At 43.7% G+C, this 26282-nt stretch overlaps 1 protein-coding gene across 2 annotated transcripts in view; it reads right to left on the bottom strand.

Annotated features, from left to right (window-relative positions):
• Window positions 1-6202: 6202 nt before the first annotated feature.
• The window catches only part of ogdha (oxoglutarate dehydrogenase a), a 54136-nt gene continuing 34056 nt past the window's right edge, over window positions 6203-26282 (bottom strand). For both annotated transcript variants that reach the window (XM_084176791.1, XM_084176792.1), the window contains exons 5-23: window positions 20377-20492; window positions 20071-20225; window positions 17294-17440; window positions 17098-17188; window positions 16776-16955; window positions 16331-16459; window positions 15993-16172; window positions 15203-15355; window positions 14562-14664; window positions 14356-14484; window positions 13955-14105; window positions 13668-13795; window positions 12996-13174; window positions 12692-12763; window positions 9034-9159; window positions 8876-8948; window positions 8561-8724; window positions 8157-8311; window positions 6203-8064 (exon numbers count right to left, since the gene is read on the bottom strand). In XM_084176791.1, the coding sequence (XP_084032917.1) occupies window positions 7944-8064; window positions 8157-8311; window positions 8561-8724; window positions 8876-8948; window positions 9034-9159; window positions 12692-12763; window positions 12996-13174; window positions 13668-13795; window positions 13955-14105; window positions 14356-14484; window positions 14562-14664; window positions 15203-15355; window positions 15993-16172; window positions 16331-16459; window positions 16776-16955; window positions 17098-17188; window positions 17294-17440; window positions 20071-20225; window positions 20377-20492 (2552 nt within the window). In that variant the 3' untranslated portion in view covers window positions 6203-7943. The remainder of the gene's footprint in view (window positions 8065-8156; window positions 8312-8560; window positions 8725-8875; window positions 8949-9033; window positions 9160-12691; window positions 12764-12995; window positions 13175-13667; window positions 13796-13954; window positions 14106-14355; window positions 14485-14561; window positions 14665-15202; window positions 15356-15992; window positions 16173-16330; window positions 16460-16775; window positions 16956-17097; window positions 17189-17293; window positions 17441-20070; window positions 20226-20376; window positions 20493-26282) is intronic.

Genomic DNA, 26282 nt, shown 5'->3' on the forward strand with positions numbered 1-26282 from the left:
AAAGCATTCCCTATAAAACCTGAAGTTACTTTCAGGCGGAATCAAAACCTCCCAATTTATGCTGTGTTCTAGCTTCATGTACTCTGACACATTAATGATTTAACTTCAAGATACATCTCACATGTGTTACCTTTCTTTTGCTACCAAGATTATGTTTATAGCCCTTGTTGTTTTGGAGATATACTCTATTCAATTTGGGGATGTATTTTCGAGGCAGGCACTTTAGCCAGGTGCCTAGTGATGAAGAGGTTAAGAGATCGATGGGAAGGGTTGAATGGAGCTGAAGGGTGGGACTAATAACAACAAGATAATGAATGTAAAATATACTGTGTCTGTAAAATGTATATAGGTTCAGAACTTTTGTGAAACAGCACAGTTACAAATATATGGCAAATATAAATCAAACTGGATGGACATCAGAAATAGATGGTGGTTAATAGAGGTTGAGGGTAGAAGGACAGGACTAAAAACAAACTAAATTGAACTATTGTAAAATAGATTGTGCCCGTAAAATGTATATACAGTGGGGAAAAAAAGTATTTAGTCAGCCACCAATTGTGCAAGTTCTCCCACTTAAAAAGATAAGAGAGGCCTGTAATTTTCATCATAGGTACACGTCAACTATGACAGACAAAATGAGAAAACAAAATCCAGAAAATCACATTGTAGGATTTTTAATGAATTTATTTGCAAATTATGGTGGAAAATAAGTATTTGGTCAATAACAAAAGTTTCTCAATACATTGTTATATACCCTTTGTTGGCAATGACACAGGTCAAATGTTTTCTGTAAGTCTTCACAAGGTTTTCACACACTGTTGCTGGTATTTTGGCCCATTCCTCCATGCAGATCTCCTCTAGAGCAGTGATGTTTTGGGGCTGTCGCTGGGCAACACGGACTTTCAACTCCCTCCAAAGATTTTCTATGGGGTTGAGATCTGGAGACTGGCTAGGCCACTCCAGGACCTTGAAATGCTTCTTACGAAGCCACTCCTTTGTTGCCCGGGCGGTGTGTTTGGGATCATTGTCATACTGAAAGACCCAGCCACGTTTCATCTTCAATTCCCTTGCTGATGGAAGGAGGTTTTCACTCAAAATCTCACGATACATGGCCCCGTTCATTCTTTCCTTTACTCAGATCAGTCGTCCTGGTCCCTTTGCAGAAAAACAGCCCCAAAGCATGATGTTTCCACCCCCATGCTTCACAGTAGGTATGGTGTTCTTTGGATGCAACTCAGCATTCTTTGTCCTCCAAACACGACGAGTTGAGTTTTTACCAAAAAGTTATATTTTGGTTTCATCTGACCATATGACATTCTCCCAATCCTCTTCTGGATCATCCAAATGCACTCTAGCAAACTTCAGACGGGCCTGGACATGTACTGGCTTAAGCAGGGGGACACGTCTGGCACTGCAGGATTTGAGTCCCTGGCGGCGTAGTGTGTTACTGATGGTAGGCTTTGTTACTTTGGTCCCAGCTCTCTGCAGGTCATTCACTAGGTCCCCCCGTGTGGTTCTGGGATTTTTGCTCACCGTTCTTGTGATCATTTTAACCCCACGGGGTGAGATCTTGCGTGGAGCCCCAGATTGAGGGAGATTATCAGTGGTCTTGTATGTCTTCCATTTCCTAATAATTGCTCCCACAGTTGATTTCTTCAAACCAAGCTGCTTACCTATTGCAGATTCAGTCTTCCCAGCCTGGTGCAGGTCTACCATTGACCTTTCGGTTACTGACCCAATGCTCTTAACCACTAAGCTACCTGCTGCCTATGTATACAGATACTGTCTAAACAGGTCACATGGTTTCAAAGAAGTTCTGGAAAAACTCCTGGCCCTAGGGAGGATGAAAACCCTGTCAAACTGCAGCAACCTTGTACTTGTTAATATGAATTATATTTTAAAACTAGACTTTCCTTTACACAGACACAACCACTGCAATTGGATAATAGAACTCACAGGGCTGAGCTTGCTTTATGCAGGTTTGCATCATATAGGCCTATGCAAAAGTAACTCATGCAGTCTGTTTAGGTAATTTCCATTTACATTTGAGTCATTTTAGCACACGCTCTTATCTAGAGTGATTTACAGGAGAAATTAGGATTAAGTGACTTGCTCAAGGGCACATCGACAGATTTTTCACCTAGTCGACTCGGGGATTAGAACCAGCGACCTTTCGTTACTGGCACAACGCTCTTAACCACTAAGCTACATGCCGCCCCGCCTCAGTACTGTGTTGTTTGATTGTTGTTTCAGTTTATAATTCTGGATTGAAAAGGTCAAGGTAGCCTAGCCAGTCAGCCCAAGTTTGAATATAGCTTAAACCACATTTGATCACGTTCACATTTTCTCCTAAACATAAATAAATGGGCTATAAATAGGCTACATACATTACCACTTCGATTACCCTGGCCAGAGGGCAAGAGGGGACAGGGCGGATCGGATGTAGCCTATGCAGCTGTGGGCTGCTTGTTATCAGTATCCTTGTTGAGAAATCGTCTCGTTTTCTTCCCATACGGTTTAGGTAGGCTGCTGCAACATTTCTGTGAAGAGTTCTTGCTTGTGGTTGTTGGGAGTGATGTGTTATCACGTTTCTAAATAAATACCAGAGGACAGTCGAGGCGCTCGCTTTGCTTAATGACATGCTTTGTGATTTCCGTGAATCTGATTGGCCAAGACAGAACTGAACGCACAGAACCTGCAGCACTCTGATACGACAGATAGGCTTACATATTGCGCGAGATGACATATCGAGTCTCGAGTCATACAGCTCAAGTCCAAGTTAAGTCACGAGTCATAGATGCTCAAGTCGAAGTCGACTAACAAGTGTTTTTTCTTTTTGCGACTGGAGTAGTACTCGAGTCCAAGTCACGTGACTCGAGTCACATCTCTGGGATTTACTCCGCCCAAAATCTGTTTTTGTATTGAGGTCTATGAGAGTGTCGAATTACGTGATGTTTATTTGATCGAATAGATGTTTCGTAATGGTTAGGCTGTTACAAATGTACTAATAACAAGTGACTATTGTTGATGATCACAAGTTTACTGGAGAACTGAGGCCAAGTAGAGACTTTTGGACAAGGTGGATAATTGTATAATATAAGGCAGTTTATTCAGAGGTAAAGATATCTGGAATAGCGTGCACGGACTCGTTCGTCAAACTCGTAGGGAGTTTATCTGAAGAGAGCCCCGAAACATTGTGTGCAGACATTTTATGCAATAAATGAAGTAGGTTGAATCTAGTAGTTCTGATCTTCTGATTGGTCCTGATGAGTTGGGCGAGGTCCCCTTCAGGCTAGTGTCACTGTTGCATTTGGCTCTGAGTCGGGTTCTCTGTCTTCAAATGTTCAGCCTAAGAGAAGGGGATTTTTGTGTGTGTGTGTGTGTGTGTGTTTAACAGTGATGATGTGTGTGTGTGTGTGTGTGTGTGTGTGTTTGTGTGTTATCAGTGATGATGTGTGTGTGTGTGTGTGTGTGTGTGTGTGTCCTCAGAGCAAGAACTCGTGAGTTGGAAGAACTGAGAGACCTATGGCGTGGGTGTTGTCCTTGGCCACCTGCTGACAAGGCTGACAAGATAGGACCCTTTTGTCCATTGTATTGAAAACAAACGCCCAACACAAAATGGGTCATGCACAAGATTTTAGTCAGACCAAGCTATAACATTATATATTTACTACGACACTATTTACTAGTGATTCACATTTTGTGGTGTTACAGCCTGAATAGAAAATTGATTAAATAGATTGTTTTTCTCCCCATCTACACAGAATACCCCACAATGACAAATGACAAAGTGAAAAAAACATGTTTTTAGAAATGTATGCAAATGTGTTAATAATAAAATAAATATGACATAAGTATTCCTACCCCTGAGTAAATACTTTGTAAAAGCACCAGTGGCGGCGATTACAGCCAGTGGTGTAAAGTACTTAAGTAAAAATACTTGAAAGTACTACTTAAGTCGTTTTTTGGGGTATCTGTACTATTAATTTTTTTGACTACTTTTACTTTTAATTCACTACATTCCTAAATAAAATTATGTACCTTTTACTCCATACATTATCCCTGACACCCAAAAGTACTCGTTATATTTTGAACGCTTAGCAGGACAGGAAAATTGCCTAATTCACACACTTATCAAGAGAACATCCCTGGTCATCCCTGCTGCCACTGATGTGGCAGACTCACTAAACACATGCTTAGTTTGTAAATTATGTCTGAGTGTGTGAGTATGCCCCTGGCTATCCGTAAATTTAAAAAACAAGAAAATGATGCCATCTGGTTTGCTTTATATATGGAATTTGAAATTATTTATACTTTTACTTTTGATACTTAAGTATATTTTAGCAATTACATTTACTTTTGATACTTAAGTATATTTAAAACCAAATACTTTTAGACTTTTACTCAAGTAGTATTTTACTGGGTGACTTTCACTTTTATTTGAGTCATTTTCTATTAAGGTATCTACTTTTACTCAAGTATGACAATTGGGTACTTTTTACACCACTGATTACAGCTGTGAGTCTTTTGGGATAAGTGTCTGAGAGCTTTTCATACCTGGATTGTACAATATTTTCCCATTATTCTTTAAACAATTATTCAAGCTCTATCAAGTTGATTGTTGATAATTGATAGTCAGCCATTTTCAAGTCTTGCCATAGATTTTCAAGCCAATTTAAGTCAAAATTGTAACTAGGCCACTCAGGAAAATTCAATGTCGTCTTTATAAGCAACTCCAGTGTAGATTTGGCCTTGTGTTTTAGGTTATTGTCCTGCTGAAAGGTGAATTTGTCTCTCAGTATCTGTTAGAAAGCAGACTGAACCAGGTTTCCCTCTAGGATTTTGCCTGTGCTTATAGTTGTATTCCATGTATTTTTGTCCTAAAAAAACTCCTTAGTCCTTGCCGATGACAAGCATACCCATAACATGATGCAGCCACCACCATGCTTGAAAATATGAAGTGGGACTCAGTGATGTGTTGGGTTAGATTTGCCCCAAACGTTATGCTTTGTATTCAGGACAAAAAGTTCATTTCTTTGCCACATTCTTTGCAGTATTACTTAAGTGCCTTGTTGCAAACAGGATGCATTCTGTACAGGCTTCCTTCTTTTCACTCTGCCATTTAGGTTAGTATTGTGGAGTAACTACAATGTTGTTGATCCATCCTCAGTTTTCTCATATCACAACCATTAAACTCTGTAACTGTTTTAAAATCACCATTGGCCTCATGGTGAAATCCTTGAGCAGTTTCCGTCCTCTCCGGCAACAGAGTTAGGAAGGACACCTGTATCTTTGTAGTGACTGGGAGTATTGATATACTATCCAAAGTATAATTAATAACTTCACCATGCTCAAAAGGAATATTCAACATTTGCTTTTTAAAATTTTCACACCTTTGTGAGGCATTGAAAAACCTCCCTGGTCTTTGTGGTTGAATCTGTGCTTGAAATTCACTACTTGATTGAGGGACCTTACAGATAATTGTATGTGTGGGGTACAGATATGAGGTAGTCATTCAAAAATCATGTTAAACACTATTATTGGACACAGTTCATGCAACTCATGTGACTTGTTAAGCACATTCTACTCCTTAACTTATTTAGGCTTGCTCTAACAAAGTGGTTGAATACTTATTGACTCAAGACATTTCATATTTTCATTTAAAATTAATTAGTAAAAATGTCAAAAAATTATATTTCCACATTGAAATAATGGGGTATTGTCTGTAGGCCAGTGACCAAAAAATATAAATGTAATACATTTTAGATTCAGGCGGTAACACAACAAAATGTGGAAAAAGTCATGGGGTGTAAATTCTTTCTCAAGGCACTGTATGTGCTATAATTTCATTGTGTCCAGGAATTTATCTCCACGAAGATGTCCATTGGGAAATGTAAATCAATATTGGTGATCAAGAGAAAGTTTTGTCATCTAGGCCTAATTACTGCAAAAAAAAATGTATACCCATCAATTGGAAAGCCTCACTCACCCTCAATAACAAACTGGAGGACTGAACTATCTAGCTACTGTACATCCCGTTGGATTTGGTATATTCTAAAGTTAAACAAAATCCGGAAGTGTATAATGAAATTCGGAAACCATATGTTGATCACCTTGGGTAATGTGCTGTATAGTGGGTGTTTCGCTTTGTTTGTGATGTAAAAAACAAATTGTCAAAAAAAATAAGAATTCAACCATTCACTGATTTGGGAAGATAGTCTTTATTGAATGAAGCAAAAATAATAAAATGGAAAGAATCTTAATCCACTATATGAAAATAAATAAATCATTTGCTTTCTCATGGAGCCACCCAAACAAAAGGTGATGTCCTGTTTTTTTAAATTAGCTATGCAGCTAAAAAGACTCCTCTGGTAATTCATTCATACACACCCTCAAACGAATGCTAAATGCTTGAAAACAAATTTGGCACAGGATATAGGGGTTGCAAGAGAAAAAGAGAACATGAGTTGTTGAGAAACATCTAGGGGTGCCAGGTGTAGGTTATGTCATCTGGATGAGATCAGTGTTTAGCCAGAGTCATGAGAGGACTATATGTAAGGGGGGGGGGGGGGGGGGGAGGGGGGAAATCAACGCCATCCTGCTTGACCTTTACTGCAGTAGGACAACAGGGCCATGCATCTAAAGACAGAAGTTGCCCTGACATTGCTGTATGAACAATCCTTTACAAACTTCTCCTATGTGAATTTATATACAAATGCAAACATGGTACCAACTCATTTGACCAGTTCAACACTCCTTAAATATAAATGCAAACATGGTACCAACTCATGGTACCAACTCATCTCACTGGTTCATCATCACTCCAATTTCCCTCATCTAAGTCTTAGCCTCTTTCGCGAGAAACGGTACAAGATGGAGAAAAGAAGAGCATTTGTCATGTTAAATGTCACAATAGTGTGACAGTGAATCCCAAAATATATCCCCTTTCCCTTATTCAATACCTTATTCTAATAGCCATTACAAGAATGAGAAAGTTGATTTGAACGGCAAAAAAAACAACTAAAACACATACAACCAATAAACAAACAAAAATGTAAAGCTGTTGCAGATGGTGGTTATGTCAGTAGCACTCACCAAGGGGATAGATAGCCCTGGAGAACAGAGAGAGAGGGGGAGAGACCAAGAAAAGTTCATCGCTGCAGTGCGCTCAGAGCAGAGAACAGGAGGGGGGGGAACACCTGGTTCTCCTCGAAATTCTGTGGTCTAATCATGGACATCGAACTAACCGTTGTGTGTTTTGCCAAATACTAGCGGTAAACATCTCAAACTGGTTGCAACAGTTGCCCCGTCCTTTGGCTATGTAAGGAGCCCTGCTTTTACAAAAGGATGACATCATTGTGACAGCAACAGAATGAAACAAAATCACCAGTACGGCTCTCAGAAAAATATATAAAGCTTTATAAACAATGTACTTTGGTTACACACACACAGGGCTTAAGAAGCAAAACCCAACACAAGAAGGTTATAGTGTTGGTGAGTGGAGTGTTAACCAGAGAAAAACAGGAAGTAGAAAATAAACCCAAGCTAAGGATCACTTATCACTGACTGTACAAAGGTTCTCTTTCCTGACCCTTGACTGGCTGGCTGGTTGGTTGGTTGTCTACTGCTGAATGTGTGGTCTTGAGGCATGTGTCTGATGGAGGTGGGAGAGGGAGGGGGCATGCTCAGACAGGACCAGGGGGAGTGGAGGAGGGAGGATCTGGGTCAGGGAAGATAGCAGTGACTTAAATGAACAGGACTGTTGCCGTTGTGAGCTAGAGACAGAGACCCCCACCAGGAGAGTAGGCTTGCTCTGAGCGCCAAGTCCAGGGGGTATGTGGGCATATGTGCGTATAGGACGGAGGAGGAGGGGCCTCTGGGTTGCAGTGGAGGGTGAAGGCTACCCCTTATCCTGGGACAGAGGAAGCGGGAGGAGAGAGGAGTTACATCTGGTCCTTGAAGGCGTCCAGATCGAAGGCAGTGTCCAGGAAATTCTTCAGCTCCACCAGGTGGGCCTTCTTGTTTCCTGTGGCTGGGGCCGCGGCAGGGGGGCGACCAGCATACCTGAACACAAATGTAATGGGAGAGAGTTTAATAAGAGTTTAACACAGACACACTAAGGAGAGAGGACAAGAGCAGATGAAGGTTTTGTTTACCAGACTGGCTTGGCGCGATCGATAGTGGTGCGCATGCGGGGTTTAACGTAGTCGTAGTAGCCCTGGTTCTTGTGCTCCTCTTGGCACCACACCAGGTCGGCATTGGGGTACTTCTCGCTCTCAGCCTTCACCAGGTCGAATGGGAAGGGGGACAGCTGCAAACAGAGAGACAAGGACCACGTCATGTCATGAAGAAGAGGAAGGTAGCTCAGATAGCCAAAGGGAGCACCAGTGAGTTTAGGGTGCCGTACACACAGAGAATGTGTCAAACACGTTACGTCAGGCAAAAGTGAAACTCCTTTCACCTTTCGGCTGAGCATTTTTCTAGTGCAAACCTCTCTGTGTGGGAGCCCTGAGATGTACGCCTGCACACGTGTTGAGTGTGTGTTTGTGTGTGTAGCTACCTGCTCCATGCGAGCAATGGCGACGGTGTCCTCCATGCCGTGGGCGTTGCGTTCCTTGGTGAGTTCGTAGTACACCTTCCCTGTGCAGAAGATGATGCGCTTCACCCCGGCTGGGTTCTGGGCCACTGGGCCATTATCTGGGATCAGGCGCTGGAAGTCTGTGCCTGGAGCACAGCAGGGAAACACGGCAACACTCACCGACTGCCAGACATCCAGTGGGCATATATACACCAGCACTGTCCTTCACAGATATACACACGCCCACACACGCACACACAAACACCCAGCCACACACCCTCACACACACAGTCTTACCTGGCAGCATCTCGTCAAAGTTGGACCTCGCCTCGGGGTGGCGCAGCAGGGATTTGGGGGTGAAAACGATGAGCTAGAAAAGAGGACAGATCAGAGGACAATGAGCTCCAGTAAGCAGCTTCAGGGTAAACATGTTGTTGTTGTTGACGGGGGCTCACAGGCTTCCTGAAGGGTGCCAGAATCTGCCTCCTCAGCACATGGAAGAAGTTGCCAGGGTTGGAACAGTTGACCACGATCCAGTTGCAGTCGTGGAGCTGGCGAATTGCAAAGTCTTCTGTGATGCTCTGGTGGGGAGGAGGAGGGTGAGAGGAAAGGGTAAAGACTAGGGCTATTATGGTGACCGTATTACCGCCACACTGGCAGTCATGGGTCAAAATCCACGTGACCGCTGAGTCACAGTAACTAGGCTTCTCCAAAACTGCGCTTTGATGCCACTGATGGTCATTAGTAGCCTACCAAACTTGCTAACGGCCAGTCGCTAATGGCCGGTACTCAGCACTCTATTGCCCCTCTAATCACTCTGACGCAAATCAAAAATCAAATCAAACACTTCATGCATTCAGAGTTTGAGTGGAATAGGATCACCTGTTGCGCAGCGAGAGCCAGCTCCTCATAACTGGTTCATGCATGGAATTAAATAAGTGTTCCTGTTGCGCAACATTTTTACAGGCTATGCAATTGCATGAGAAAACAGAGTTGTTGGTCTCTATTGAAAGAGGATCCCATCAGCTAGGCCTACTATATTTATTTCTCAACTTTCTATATATTAAGCACATTGCTTCGCTTTTCAAGCGGCGTAGCCCACCTGGCTGGCATGAACTGCGGGAAAAGCTTTCTTCAATTGCTATTCAAGTGTTTGCAATTATGCACCTATTCCGACAGGTGCATGATAATGGTCCATTCTAAATAAAAACGAATTTCACACATATATTATTTTGTATATGTAAAGACAAGATTAAATTGAGAATAATCTTAATGGTGAGAATATTATAACATGTGAATGTTGCCCAGTGTGTGCAGTCTAAGACTTTTTCAAATCATAGTCGCATGCATCATGTAGCCTAGCCCATAGGCCTATATGTGTTGATAAGGTTTGTATCACAACTAAAGTGGACAAATAACTCCAAACGTAGCCTATAGGCCCAAGACCCCTGGAACACGGTTGGAGAGCCCATAGCAACTAGCACTCACAGTCTCATTCATGTTTCTCAAATGTCCAATTTCGAAGTTGTTGCAAACGTCAAATTTCAAAGTGTTTAAGGTTAAGGTTAGGCATTAACTCCACTTTTTTAAGGTTAGGGATACGTTTAGGCATTAACTCCAAATGGTTAAGGTAAGGGTTAAGGTTTGGGATAGGCTTAAAACAAAAATCTCAAAAACTACTTTCTATTGCTGAATTAGAATTTGCAACCTTTGGAATCAGAGGCAGAGGCTTATGCCCATCCACCACCCCCATCCACAATACCCTAGCAAAACTGACAACCTACACTACATGACCAAATGTATGTGGACACCTGCTCGTCGAACATCTCATTCCAAAATCATGGGCATTAATATGGAGTTGGTCCCTCCTTTGCTGCTATAACAGCCTCCACTCTTCTGGGAAGGCTTTTCACTAGATGTTGGAATATTGCTGCGGGGACTTGCTTCCATTCAGCCACAAGAACATTAGTGAGGTCAGGCACTGATGTTGGCCGATTAGGCCTGGCTCGTGAGTGTTGCAACCAATAACAGATGATTTTTACGCGCTATGCGCTTCAGCACTCGGCGGTCCTGTTCTGTGAGCTTGTGTGACCTACCACTTTGCGGCTGAGCTGTTGTTGCTCCTAGACGTTTCCACTTCACAATAACATCACTTACAGCTCTAGCAGGGCAGAAATTTGACAAAATGACTTGTTGGAAAGGTGGCATCCTATGCAAGTCACTGAGCTCTTCAGTAAGGCCATTCTACTGCCAATGTTTGTCTATGGCGATTGCATGGCTGTGTGCTCAATTTTATACACCTGTCAGCAACGGGTGTGACTGAAATAACCGAATCCACTAATTTGAAGGGGTGTCCACATGGGTTCAATGATGACAGAAGCTCTTAGCTCTGCTAAGAGAAATAAAGAACCGGAAAGAATTTGATAAACAGGAAAAAGACAAGTCACTATGACTAGACGTGGAATTGCCGGACAACAAGTCCTTCAGAATTAACACCCTTAGCAAGGACGTTAACAATCAAATTACTCCCGCTCTCACTCAAGACCCTATTCAAGGCTCGCTCGATCAAGACACAAGCCCACAAGCTTTGTCTAGTCTCTGATACAAATGTTGCGAAGAAAAAGGTCAAACACATTGCAAGAGCCAATTCCACTCGAAACCCGATAAGTCAATCTGTTTTCACCATGAACAGAAATGAGACATCATGTCGTTACGAACGACCACTCCACTTTGTGGGGAATATGACCACAAAACGCGACTCAAACAGCCCATACCTGGAAACAGTCCTGGAGGACTGCTTAACCTGTCATGCGCTGATTGATTCTGGATCAACAATATCGCTCATCTCTCAAACGTTGTTCAATGATCTCAAAAGGGCTTTGAACCCAGCTAAACGTTTGTTGAAAACGGAACGATGCAATACTTCACTTCGAGGTTTCACCCAGACTACCTCGCCTCTCACAATGCGACTCATGCTGAAACTACACTTCCAAGACGTATCGCTTGTTCACCCTGTGCTGTGTTACCAGCCTCGAAAGTGAACCCATGCTACTCGGAGTAGACTTGATGGATCGGTTGATACCACTGATGGATTGGAAGACCTACCAAGTGTGGTCACAGGCAACTGTGCCATCTCCACTGACCATACAGTCGTCTCCTACCACTGACTGCGACACAGTCATCCACAAAGAGCATCTATCAAAAGAACCCCTTTCGAAAAAGATGTCTCGAAACTCTGTGAAGCATCTGACCCAAGGAGATATTACGATATCTCGTCACATTCAATCAGCAAACCTGATTGACCAGTCCTTTCATGATTTCAAGCCAGCAGTCTCTGTGAATGAGCAACTTCACTCCCCCTTGGAGTCATAAGATACTGTAGCTGAGATTAACTTCTCTTGTCCTACGGACACTTCCGCAAGCACTGCAGCCGTCTCAGGAATAAAAGCATCGACGTGCAAATGTTTGAAACTCTACAGACTGTGAGCTAAACGTTACAAAATGGTTTAAAACTACAACTCCATTACCAAAGGAAGACCAGCAGATGTGAAGCGTGAGCCAAACGTTGCAAACGGTTGAATTTCTACCCAGACCAGCAAGACCCACAGCTTAAAATGGTTGAAACTCTACAGACCAGCAGATGTGAAGCGTGAGCTAAACGTTGTAAAATGGTTGAATTTCTACAAGACCAGAAAGACCAGAAAACGTGAGACGTTAGTCCACACGTTTGAAATGGAGAAACTCTGAAACTCTCAACCTCTACACGAGGTGAAGAAGAAGACAATGCACTAGACCTTATCATTTCAGTCTGCAGCTGGCATGTATAGTCGTCTAGAGAACTTTCACAAAAAGACACGAAGTGGGAAGGACAATCCCTCTCAGACAACTGCTGGTACATCTGAAGTATCTATTCTAACCAGCACTACGACCAGAAACTCTACCAAGGACATTGGGATCTCTGGTGGGCAAACCACAGAGAGATAGAGTGAAATCTATTTGGAAGAAAATGTCTAGCTACGTCATTGTCAGGCATGAACTAGAATACATTAACGTGAGCAGCCTTTTGGATACAAGAGGCAGTGCAGAATGATTAAGAGTGAGGGGTTGACCTACCGGGAGCACGTCAGGATCATCGTTACACATCTGGAGGAATCTCTCTGGACGAGCAGAGGAATGTTCTGGGCCCTGTGGAGTGGAGGAGAGGAGAGGAGCGCAGTGAGGTCACTAGGGCTGGCACAGTAAACGGATGATAATGGATGAAGACAGTGAATAAAATAACCATCATATTAACAATGTTTTTATCAACTATTTTCAAGTAGATGTACTTTACCCAAAAGCATGTAGTATAAATGAATTATTATGAACAATTGTTTGAAACGCCATCTCCTCCCTCCAACTGGAGCTCTGGGGTACTCACCATGCCCTCCATGCCGTGTGGCAGCAGCAGAACTATGCCATTCTGCCGGACCCACTTGGCCTGGCCGGGGCAGATGAACTGGTCGATGATGCACTGGGCTGTGTTGTGGAAGTCTCCGAACTGGGCCTCCCACAGGACCAGGGCATTGGGACTGGCCATGGCAAAGCCCAGCTCGAAACCTGACAACAGAGACAGAGGGAAAGAACGCGAGAGAGAGTGTGAGTGAGAGCGGTTCCTAACTCAAGACTCACTTGCCGAGATAGTCAGCGATCAAGCCGTTAAAATCTCTCCGGGTTGGTGTATCGTTCAAATGGCATGCATTATGTCAGTTGTTGTTGTTCTAGCCAATGTCAAAGCTAGCAAGAGCTGCCCCCTCCCAATTCGCTGTCGAGTCACTGAAATTTGAAATGTTGAATGTTGGTCGCTAGCACTCTCATCGCGGACAGTTAAGTCGCTGTGTGTCTCCTTTCATTCAAAATGACTGGTTACTAGGTCCCCGATTACTCTCCAAGTGTGAGTACCCAGTAAGCGGGTGGAGATACTAGTAAGAGATTATTTGAATGAGAGTTCCTGTGATATTTCCCAGTTTCTCAGATTCTGTTTCCATAGTAAATGTTTCCACAGTAAATGTGAGTGAGTGAGTGTGTGTGTGTGAGGGAGAGAGAGACTGACCCAGCACGCCGTACTCAGACAGGGAGCTGTTGCAGACGGTGTAGGGGGCCTGGTTGGGGGCCACGTGGTTCATGGGGATGCAGACTCTCTTGTCCACGTTCTGGTCGTGCAGCACATGGTGTCGGTGACTGGCAGGGAGGGAAACACACAGCAGGGACAATGAGGGACAAAACCTGCGTCCCAAATGGCAGCCTATTCCCTATATAGTGCACTACTTTTGACCAGAGACCATAATTTGGGGTGTCATTTGGGAGACACACAAGATTACATGCTCCCTTCCCTGTCACCTGAAGGTGCCTCTCTCCACGTCCTGGCCGCTGAGGCGAACGTGGATGCCCTCTTTGAGCAGAGAGCCAAAGGCCATGTATTCTCCCAGGGCCCAGTCCACCGTGCGGTTCTTGATCATCTCCCCTCGGGCCTTCAGGACACGGCTCAGACCTGCGGAGGAGCGCAAACCAGACACTCGTCACTGGTGTAAATCATGCTGTGTGTGTACAGAAAACAAAGGCGCCGTCAAATGTGTGTTTAAAGCCAGAGTCATTAAAAAGAGCCATGTCTTCACTCTGCACTTAAGCACTTTTGACTCTCCCTCCCTCAGAGGATTTAAATGTAAAAGGCATAGAGATACATTATATCATGTTATTATTATGTTCTATTTAATTATATGGTTTAGAGTAGGGTTCCCCACCTCCATGGATGGTGAAGTCTTCGACTGGCACTGAGGAGGCCACCTGTCCGATGTGGGTCAGCTCCTCCTCAGTCAGGCCAGTGGACGGGCAGGTCAGGCTCTTGGGCTGGCCATCCAGATTGAAAAAACCTACACACACAGGTCCATTATTCACAACACACACACAGCATTGTGTATGTGTGTCTGTGAGCTGTTAACCCACTCACCAGGCCAGGGAGAGTCCAGCCAGTGCTTGATGTGGAGGATCTTCTCATCCTTGGAGCGAACATGTGCCTCCTCACAGATCTTATCATACTTGGCAATCTCCTCCTAGAGAGAGAGAGAGAGAGAGAGAGAGAGAGAGAGAGAGAGAGAGAGAGAGAGAGAGAGAGAGAGAGAGACAGAGAGACAGAGAGACAGAGAGACAGAGAGACAGAGAGACAGAGAGACAGAGAGACAGAGAGACAGAGAGACAGAGAGACAGAGAGAGAGAGAGAGAGAGAGAGACAGACAGAGAGAGAGAGACAGACAGAGAGAGAGAGAGAGAGACAGACAGAGAGAGAGACAGAGAGAGAGAGAGAGAGAGACAGACAGAGAGAGACAGACAGACAGACAGAGAGAGAGAGAGAGAGAGAGAGAGAGAGAGAGAGAGAGAGAGAGAGAGAGAGAGAGAGAGAGAGAGAGAGAGAGAGAGAGAGAGAGAGAGAGAGAGAGACAGAGAGACAGAGAGACAGAGAGACAGAGAGAGAGAGAGAGAGAGAGAGAGAGAAATGGAGGGCAGAAGTGGAGAGGATGACTCCTCGGCTCTACTCTATGGAGAGTGTGTGTGTGTGTGTGTGAGATATGGTCGAAGTGGTTGAGCCCTGACCTCGTACTCCTGTCTCGTGACGGCCCCCTCTGCGATGAGTTTCTCGCCATACTTCTGCATCACTCCCTTCTGCTTCTTGATCTGCTTGTACATCAGGGGCTGGGTGAACATGGGCTCGTCCATCTCATTGTGTCCCAACCGCCGGTAGCACACCTGCCGACACACAAACATAGTTGCTGCTTAATAAACACACACACACAGACCTGCCAACCTTGAAGAATACCACATCAGCGCGGCGGCACCCCCCCGCCCCCACGACGGCGTGCGCGACACCCACACTGCCCAAATCATAGGCAAATGCACATTGTTTTGCCTAATAATGATGTTGGCAGAAGACTGCCTCAGTAGGATTCTTGATAATTAGCTGCTCGTCAGTAGTTAACTAAAACATTTGTTTAAATGTACAATCAGGGCTCTCACTAGGATTTTCTGACATACTTCTACCTCAAATTACGTGCATGGTACACAAAATTTGTGCAGGTTGGCAGGTCTGCACACACAAACACACTGGTATTGATGTTGGCTGCTGTGGACGTCATAAGGCGGAGCTAAACTAACTGGTACTATTGCGTATGTGAGTAAGAAGCCTTTTTCCCCTATATATTTCCTCCTAACCGCTACTTAAGCAGACAGTGGGTTGAAATGAACCAGTGGGGAACTTTGGAGTACGGTGAAGTTGCCCCTAGACGCTGATCTTGGGTCAGTTATGCATTTTCCCCACTAATGGTTAAGGTTAGGATTGGGGGAAGGGAAACTGATCATAGATCTGTACCTAGGGAACTCTACTCACCAGGTCCACCACCACGTCCTTGTGGAAGGTGGCTCTCCACTCGGCGGCCACGTTGCACACGTACACCACAGCCTCAGGGTCATCAGCGTTCACGTGGAAAATGGGAGCGTTGACCACCCGGGCCACGTCAGTGGGGTACGGAGAGGAGCGCGCCATACGGGGGTCAGTGGTGAAGCCAATCTGGGGGAAGGTAGGGGGTGAGAGGGTTAGCACGACAGCCATCCAACACAACCACTGGTTTCCTAGCATGGCTGAAACCGACGTGGAACAAAGTCTATTTGTATCTTCTCCAGACCAGGTGTGGTCGGTGGTTAAGCTTGGCGTGTGTGCGCGCACACCTGGTTGTTGACGACCACGTGCACCGTGCCGTGGGTGGAGTAGGAGGGCAGGTCGCTGAGGTGGAAGGTCTCGTACACGACGCCCTGGCCGGCGAAGGCAGCGTCACCGTGCATCAGGATGGACATCACCTGGCACACAAACAATCCAACATCAAATGCAGACCATTTACAATACATTCTTCCTTGAGGTAATAACGCATCAGATAAAGTCGGATTGGTGAAAACCACAGTTTCACTCATCCGGTACAGATCAGTGTGTATGTGAAGGGCAGAAAAATGTATTTTTGTCGGTGCCGAAACCTGGGATCGAACCGAAAGGGTGCATTTCTACAGTACAAAAAATGACTATGATCTCTACAAGTACTCCCTTGTCACGTTGAGAAAAGAAATACGCCGGTATTCAAACCGTGTTCAAAACCAGCGGTGTCGGTCAGTCAGTCCGTACCTTGTGTCCCTCGGTGTCTCCGCAGTAGAACTGCTCAGCCTTAGTCTTTCCCTGCACCACCGGGTCCACAGCCTCCAGGTGGGAGGGGTTGGCCATGAGGGACAGGGTGATGTTGCGGTCCGTCACACGGTTGATCCTCCTGTGGTACATCCCCAGGTGGTACTTGACATCACCAGAGCCCTGCAACAACAACAGAGTCAAACACACTGGCAGCAGAACACAGCTAGACATCTACAATAGAGCCACACATTCAGACCATTCAGTAGTTGTGTTCCATTTAGTACAGTCAAGAATTGCAGTGGGTGGGCTAGATGGGACTCGCCTCATCGGCAGCCTCCAGCTTGGAGTCAAACTGGCAGAAGATCTGCTCCAGCTCCTTGCGGATGACGTTGGCCAGCACGTTCAGACGACCCCTAGGAGATGGGGAGCATGTGTCAGAGGAGATAAGGCTGACAGTGAAACCACATTGCAGAAACTCAAGCATCCCCTCCCCTTGTTTTCCTTTGGTTATTACCCACCTGTGTGGCATGCCCATGACGACGTTCTCCACACCCTTCTCGCTGGACTTGTCAATGATGGTCTTGAGGGCTGGGATCAGAGACTCGCAGCCCTCCAGGCCGAAGCGCTTCTCTGACGACCACTTCCTCTGGAGGAACTCCTCGAACCTGCGGTACACAGCGCACGTCGTCAGCACACGGCCATATCCCTTTGGAGAGAAGGACTCCAGAAATCTCCTATGATATTAGTTTGCAGTATTGGTCCAATGCAGTGCTCCTGACAAAAAAAATCCCCTGGTGGCACTAGTGCCACTGACTTTTTCAGTTGGTGGCGCCACCCCATGATTTGGTCACACCAAAAATAACTGTGGCATGAAGCAATAGAATAATGTGTAATCATCTTATAAAGTAATTCACAGTGCTTTATTAGGGGTGTAATAGACTAAGATGGTATTCAAGAAATACGTTGTTTCATACATATCCAGGCAGGAATACATGACCAACGATATTTTTATGAGCTACCTAATCCAGTGACTGTCATATATTTTGGATTGACAATTAGGCTATTGTTCTTAAATTTGTTGTTTAATAGAGATTAATTTGCCTACATCTTTATTTGCATTATTATCATTATAATATATAGCTAATTTATTTGGGGCTAATTCACCTCCTGAGTAAGTAAAATCAAAACACATTAGCTAGATTGCTAACTCTAAACATAATACCAACTGCTGGTAGCCATTTATTAATCTAACAGTAAATGTCCTAAAAAAATTAGGCCTGCACTCGCAATGGCCGATGTGCATTTCGCTAGGGCTGCACATTGAATCAAATTGTAATCGAAATTGCAATATTGACGTGTGCTACTCAGTCCGTTTTTATAGTTTATTCCGTTTGACGTCTCTCTCCTCACAGCTTTCCCCACACACATACACCAAGCCCCGCCCACTGTCACTCAAGCAGGCACAGTTAGTCAAGAATGCATGCAGTCAAGAAACAAGAACGAAGCTGCTTTCAACTTTGGTTCTTCATATAAACCACGTTTTCTGTATTATACTATTGGTTTGTGTATATTTAGCTCTGCCAAACGTTAGTCTTAGCAAGCTTCACATGTTAATAGATCATTTGTTGTATTACTTGTGAGGCATAAATTGCAATCATTTGCGTTTTTATTTTATTTTACTGGACTGATGGTGCCTGCATCTGATGGTCAGCATTAGGAGAGAGAAAGAGCATGAGAGAGAGAGAGAAAGAGCATGAGAGAGAGAGAGCGAGTGAGAAGCAGAGAGGCTGCCTTTCACAGTCCTTCAGCTCTTCCTTCCTCTGCTCACTGACCAAAAAGGGAACACAGTCTTCCAGCTGATGGCAAAACTCGAGTCACACTTCATTATTTCTGACTCATGCACCAATTAATGTTGTACCCTTACTCGTATGACCAAAGAACGTGAAATACTCCTCGATATTAGAAAGACACAAGACACTAATAAAAACGTCTATCGATACACTTTGTAGCGCGAGTGGATAGGGAGAGGACATTTCATGGCTTATAAAACAAGCGCCTCACAGGTCCTCAACTGGCAGCTTCATTAAATAGTACCCGCATAACACCAGTCTCAACGTCAACAGTGAAGAGGCGACTCCGGGATGCTGACCTTCTAGGCAGAATTGCAAAGAAATTCCATATCTCAGACTGGCCAATAAAAAGAAAAGATTAAGATGGGCAACAGAACACAGACACTGGACTTATTCTTTGCAACTCTGCCTAGAAGGTCAGCATCCCGGAGTCGCCTCTTCACTGTTCACGTTGAGACTGGTGTTTTGCAGGTATTATTTAATGAAGCTGCCAGTTGAGGACCTGTGAGGCGTCTGTTTCTCAAACTAGACACTGATTATTTGTCCTCTTGCTCAGTTGTGCACCGGGGCCTCCCACTCCTCTTTCTATTCTGGTTAGAGCCAGTTTGCGCTGTTCTGTGAAGGGAGTAGTACACAGCGTTGTACGAGATCTTCAGTTTCTTGGCAATTTCTCGCATGGAATAGCCTTAATTTCTCAGAACAAGAATAGACTGACGAGTTTCAGAAGAAAGTTATTTGTTTCTGGCCATTTTGAGCCTGTAATCGAACCCACAATTGCTGATGCTCCAGATACTCAACTAGTCTCAAGAAGCCCAGATGTATTGCTTCTTTAATCAGCACAACAGTTTTCAGCTGTGCTAACATAATTGCAAAAGGGTTTTCTAATGATCAATTAGCCTTTTAAAATGATCAACTTGGATTAGCAATCACAACGTGCCATTGGAACACAGGACTGATGGTTGCTGATAATGGGCCTCTGTACAACTATGTAGATATTCCTTCTTTTTTTTTTTTTAATCAGCCGTTTCCAGCTACAATAGCCATTTACAACATTAACAATGTCTACACTGTATTTCTGATCAATTTGATGTTATTTTAAATGGACAAAAAAAATTGCTTTTCTTTTGAAAACAAGGACATTTCTAAGTGACCCCAAACTTTTGAACGGTAGTGTACACACACACGCCATTTAGCAGAAGCATTTATCCAAAGCGACTTACAGTCATGTGCATACATTTTTTAAGTATGGGTGTCCCAGGAATCGACCCCACTATAGTCTGGAGCCCTGTAATGACTGAAATCTGGACAAGTACTATGACAAGGTGGACTGTAAAAGCAATTTGTGACAACTGCTGACGTGAAAAGGGCTTTATAAATGCATTTGATTAATTGATGATGTTTGAGGGGTAAGTAGGGGGTGAAACGTTTTTGGGCGTGGCTCTAACCTGGTGGAGCGAACCATGCGGGCCAGCAGGGTCCTCTTCTCCTCCAGGGTGAACTGCATGACGCCGGGCTTCTCAAACTTCTCCCGGATCCACTGGCACTGGTCCAGGTCATTGATGAACATGAACTCCACCCCGATGTGCTGGCAGTAGGCCATCTGAAAAATGGGACAGCGTGTCTTGTCACTTGACCATGCTAATGAGCCTGTATTGTACACGTTTCACTCGTTCAAGAGAAACGATTGCCAGGAACCCAACTTCTTTGAGAGACAGACAGGTGTGTGCGTGCGTGTGGTTTAGTTTGAATACCTCCAGGCGGCGGATTATCTCCCTCAGGGGCAAGGCAGTCTCAGTGCCCCCGATGAAGGTGGTGGTAGGCAGGCGGAACACTTTGTCCAAGTCCGACTCGTCCAGTCCATAGAAGCCTGTTCAGCATGCAGGGGCAGCAGACCATCCGGAAGGGCGGAGTGGCAGGAGGGAGGGGGTGGAGGGGGTTGAGGAGGGTGGCAGATGTGGGGACAGTCAGTCCAGAGGAGGAAACACAAAGCGAACAGAAACACAGGGGGAAAGAATGTAGGCAACAAAGACATTCACCATGGAATAAATAAATAAATAAAAATTGAAAAACAACCAGATGGGTTATTAGGTTTTAGGGAGAAAAAGGAGGGTAATGATGATGGATGAAAACACAGGAATATGGTTGATGGCACCATAATGGCAACATGGAGGTAATGCAGCAAAATCAAAGGTGGTGCAGCGTCACAGGCAAACAAACAGGACAGAGGTGGAGGCATGCAACATGAATGGATACACCGTGGATAGGAATAGTTAATGAAGGGGTGAGACATGAGCAGCGGGGAGCAGTGGGTAAAAACAAGCACAAGAGGTTGAATGAGGTATATTTGTGGGGTAAAAAAAAGAAAAAACAAACAAGGAAAATATCATTAATGTCATCGAGGCAAGAGTTAGTTCTATTATCAATCTGATAAATGTTATCTATTCTAAACTGGAATTATCAGGAAAACTGCCCTTCCTGAACTAAATGAGGTGGCAGACAGATGAGTCATGGTGATCTTAATAACACAGATGTAAACAGTCACTATACTGGTATTTACAGGGTCTAGCAGAATGCTCATGACTTAGGCTAAATTACCATTTAAATGATCAATGTTCTTCTACACTTTAAGATCCAGTGATTCACGTAGGCCTATATATGCTCTGAAAATATTGGTAATAGATTAACATTTGCTAAGCTAATTTCCTGTGATGAGAGTCTGAGCCCATGTCTCTATGGTTTCAGTGCTTCTCTAGTATATGGCCATGATTTAGGTTGATTTGAGTTGAAAGCATATTAAAGAGAGGGTATGGAGAGGGTGATAGCCTCTAGAATACGCAGATTGGTCACGAATGTCTATGAAGTAAGGGAAGGCTAACCCAGTTTTAGGTCACCAGATATCCATTTTAGATTTTGCTTTTCAAAGCCTACTCTGGATAAGCACCTTACCTACAAAATGTACAGACACTTTGAAAATATGTTGTTAGTAAAACACACTCACCAGGCAAACAATAGCTGGTAGGGGAAACATGAACATGTTAAAACTCTACCCAAAAATGTAAGTGTGGGGGAAAAAACACACCTAACCAGCCACACATATCAAGGATTGCTTAAAATTAACAGTTTAGATTCACCCAATATTTTTATGGGGACTAAATTCTCCAGGAGACGAAAGCCAATTAAAGAGATATTTTGAGGCAGTCAAGAAAGAATGAGATTTCATGAGCTGAATTTGTAGTGTGACATCTGTGCTAGGAGGATAACTATAATTTAATTGCTTGTTGTTTTATGTTCTTAGTTCAAATGCTGGTGCCAAAAAAGGTAATGAAATAGAAGTCAGGGCAATCTAAGATAAAGAGACACTTCATTTAATCTTATTTGATTGCCTCAAGAAAACAAGAGAAAAGCAATAATGTTGCATTCGCAAAATTAACAACTATGGAGTAGGGTAGTTGATGCATAAATGCAAGCGAAATGGATGTGTGAGTATTGGTGATATAGGAAATTAGAGTTTAATAATGTTAATAGTTTTAGCTACAAAAGGTTGGCAGTAATAGAGATGATATTAAATAGAATAGAGAATAGCTCAAAGAAAAGAAAGAAAGATTTAAAAGAATGTGTGTGTGGGTTTGTTCATGTGTGTTACTGAAAGCGTGTGTGTCAAGGATGGGGACTTGAGTGATATCAAAGAGTATCCACGCAAAGAAGAATCCGTTCAGGGACAGAACAAAGCTTCAAATGACTGGACACGAGGCAGGAAAAACTATGGGTATCCTATAATGCTGTGACATCAGAATAAAACAGCATTTAGCTGACCTGACTTGCAGTAGTGGAGTTTCTCCAAGGGCTTCTTGCATACTCTGCACACTCACTAGCAAATTCACTTTCAACACTGCCAGCCTACAAGGCAACAATATGGCTGCTCCTAAATGCCACAGACAGCAGCACACTGCAAGGAATACACACTCTCCCGCTACATGGTGGAGAGACGTGGCTCCCCAATGACAAGGTCATTGCCATCACCAGCCAGACAGCACACGTCATCTACAGTTGAAGTCGGAAGTTTAAATTACACTTAGGTTAAAACTCGTTTTTCAACCACTCCACACATTTCTTGTTAACAAACTATAGTTTTGGCAAGTCGGTTAGGACATCTACTTTGTGCATGACACAAGTAATTTTTCCAACAATTGTTTACAGACAGATTATTTCACTTATAATTCACTGTATCACAACTCCAGTGGGTCAGAAGTTTACATACACTAAGTTGACTGTGCCTTTAAACAGCTTGGAAAATTCCAGAAAATTATGTCATGGCTTTAGAAGCTTCTGATAGGCTAATTGACATAATTTTAGTCAATTGGAGGTGTACCTGAGGATGTATTTCAAGGCCTACCTTCAAACTCAGTGGCTCTTTGCTTGACATCATGGGAAAATCAAATACATTTGCCAAGACCTCAAAACAAAAATGGTAGACCTCCACAAGTCTGGTTCATCCTTGGGAGCAATTTCCAAACGCCTGAAGGTACCACGTTCATCTGAACAAACAATAGCACGCAAGTATAAACACCATGGGACCACGCAGCCGTCATACCTCTCAGGAAGGAGACACGTTCTGTCTCCTAGAGATGAACGTACTTTGGTGCGAAAAGTGCAAATCAATCCCAGAACAACAGCAAAAGGACCTTGTGAAGATGCTGCAGGAAACAGGTACAAAAGTATCTATATCCACAGTAAAACAAGTCCTATATCGACATAACCTGAAAGGCTGCTCAGCAAGGAAGAAGCCACTGCTCCAAAACCGCCATAAAAAAGACAGACTACGGTTTGCAACTGCACATGGGGACAAAGATCGTACTTTTTGGATAAATGTCCTCTGGTCTGATGAAACAAAAATAGAACTGTTTGGCCATAATGACCATCCTTATGTTTGGAGGAAAAAGGGGGTACCTTGCAAGCCGAAGATCACCATCCCAACCGTGAAGGACGGGGGTGGCAGCATCATGCTGTGGGGGTGCTTTTCTGCAGGAGGGACTGGTGCACTTCACAAAATAGATGGCATCATGAGGAAGGAAAATTATGTGGATATATTGAAGCAACATCTCAAGACATCAGTCAAGAAGTTAAACCTTGGTCACAAATGGGTCTTCCAAATGGACAATGACACCAAGTATACTTCCAAAGTTGTGGCAAAATGGCTTAAGGACAACAAAGTCAAGGTATTGGAGTGGCCATCACAAAGCCCTGACCTCAATCCTATAGAAAATGTGTGGGCAGAACTGAAAAGACGTGTGCAAGCAAGGAGGCCTACAAACATGACTCAGTTACACCAGCTCTGTCAGGAGGAATGGGACAGAATTCACCCAACTTATTGTGGGAAGCTTGTGGAAGGCTACCCGAAAAGTTTGACCCAAGTTGAACAATTTAAAGGCAATGCTACCAAATACTAATTGAGTGTATGTAAACTTCTGACCCACTGGGAATGTGATGAAAGAAATAAAAGCTGAAATAAATCAGTCTCTCTACTATTATTCTGACATTTCACATTCTTAAAATAAAGTGGTGATCCAAACTGAACTAAGACAGGGAATTTTTACTAGGATTAAATGTCAGGGATTGCGAAAAACTGAGTTTAAGTGTTTTTGGCTAAGGTGTATGTAAACTTCCGACTTCAACTGTATATACAGTGTGTTAGACAGTGTGAATCATGGGGGTTTCTTGGAAGCCATCTCCTCGCATTAGACTAGACCAAAGAATCATGCAGATGTGCAAAAGCATCATCGAGGTGCACCGAGGGTCGGTGATGATTTCATCGTCACAGGGCGGCAGGTATCCTAGCGGTTAAGAGCGTTGGCCCAGTAACCAAAAGGTCACTGGTCCAAATCCCAGAGCCCACTAGGTGAAAGATGCCCTTGAGCAAGGCACTTGACCCGAATTGCTCCTGTAAGTTGCTCTGGATAAGAGCGTCTTCTAAATTAATGAAATTTAAAAATGCAAAACGTTATCCAGAGGCAGAATCCTGCCTTTCTACAGTATGTTATCTTACACCAAGTGCAAGCAGTAAAGTACAAGAGCTTTAGTGTCCATTCTCAAAAACAAAGCGTAAGGCAATGAGCAGTCAAGAGCATTTGTGTGCATGTTATGAGGAAGGAGTTGTTTATACAGTGAACAAAAATATAAAGGAAACATGTAAAGTGTTGGTCCCATGTTTCATGAGCTGAAATAAAAAAAATCCCAGACATTTCTCTCAAATGTTGTGCACAAATTTGTTTACACCCCTGTTAGTGAGCATTTCTCCTTTGTCAAGGTAATCCATTAACCTGACAGGTGTGACATATCAAGAAACTGATTAAACAGCATGATCATTACACAGGTGCACCTAGTGCTGGGGACAATAAAATACCACTTCAAATATGCAGTTTTGTCACACATCACAATGTAACAGATGTCCCAAGTTGAGGGAACGTGCAATTGGCATGCTGACTGCAGGAATGTCCACCAGAGCAGTTGCCAGAGAATTGAATGTATATTTCTATACCCTAAGCTGCCTCCAACGTCGTTTTAGAGAATTTGGCAGTACGTCCAACCGGTGTCCACATACTTTTGGTCATGTAGCGTATGTATGTAGTGTATGTAGTGTATGTAGTGTATGTAGTGTATGTATGTATGTATATCTATATATAGTACCAGTCAAAAGTTTGGATACAACTATTCATTTAAGATTTTTCTATATTTGTTACTATTTTCTACATTGTAGAATAATAGTGAAGACATCAAAACTATGAAATAACACATACGGAATCATGTAGTAACCAAAAAAGTGTTACACAAATGAAAATCTATTTTAGATTTTAGATTCGTCAAAGTAGCCATACTTTGCCTTGATGACCGCTTTGCACACTCTTGGCCTTCTCTCAACCAGCTTCATGAGGAATGCTTTTCCAACAGTCTTGAAGGAGTTCCCACATATGCTGAGCGCTTGTTGGCTGCTTTTCCTTCACTCTGCGGTCCAACTCATCCCAAACCATCTCAATGGGGTTGAGGTCGGGTGACTGTGGAGGCCAGGTCATCTGATGCAGCACTCCATCACTCTCCTTCTTGGTAAAATAGCCCTTACACAGCCTGGAGGTGTGTTTTGAATCATTGTCCTGTTGAAAAACAAATGATAGTCCCACTAAGCCCAAACTAGATGGGATGGTGTATCGCTGCAGAATGCTGTGGTAGCCATGCTGGTTAAGCGTGCTTTGAATTCTAAATAAATCACAGACAGTGTCACCAGCAAAGCACCATCACACCTCCTCCTCCATGCTTCATGGTGGGAACCACACATGCGGAGATCTTCCGTTCACCCACACCGCGTCTCACAAAGACACGGCGATTGGAACCAAAAATCTCCAATTTGGACTCCAGACCAAAGGACACATTTCCACCGGTCTAATGTCCATTGCTCGTGTTTCTTGGCACAAGCAGGTCTCTTTTTCTTATTGGTGTCCTTTAGTAGTGGTTTCTTTGCAGCAATTCGACCATGAAGGCCTGATTCACACAGTCCCCTCTGAACAGCTGATGTTGAGATATGTCTCTTACTTGAACTCTGTGAAGCATTTATTTGGGCTGCAATTTCTGAGGACGGAAATCTAATGAATTTATCCTCTGCAGCATT

The sequence above is a fragment of the Coregonus lavaretus genome (genome assembly GCF_964263955.1).
Source record: "Coregonus lavaretus genome assembly, chromosome: 14".
NCBI classification, from domain to species: Eukaryota; Metazoa; Chordata; class Actinopteri; order Salmoniformes; family Salmonidae; genus Coregonus; species Coregonus lavaretus.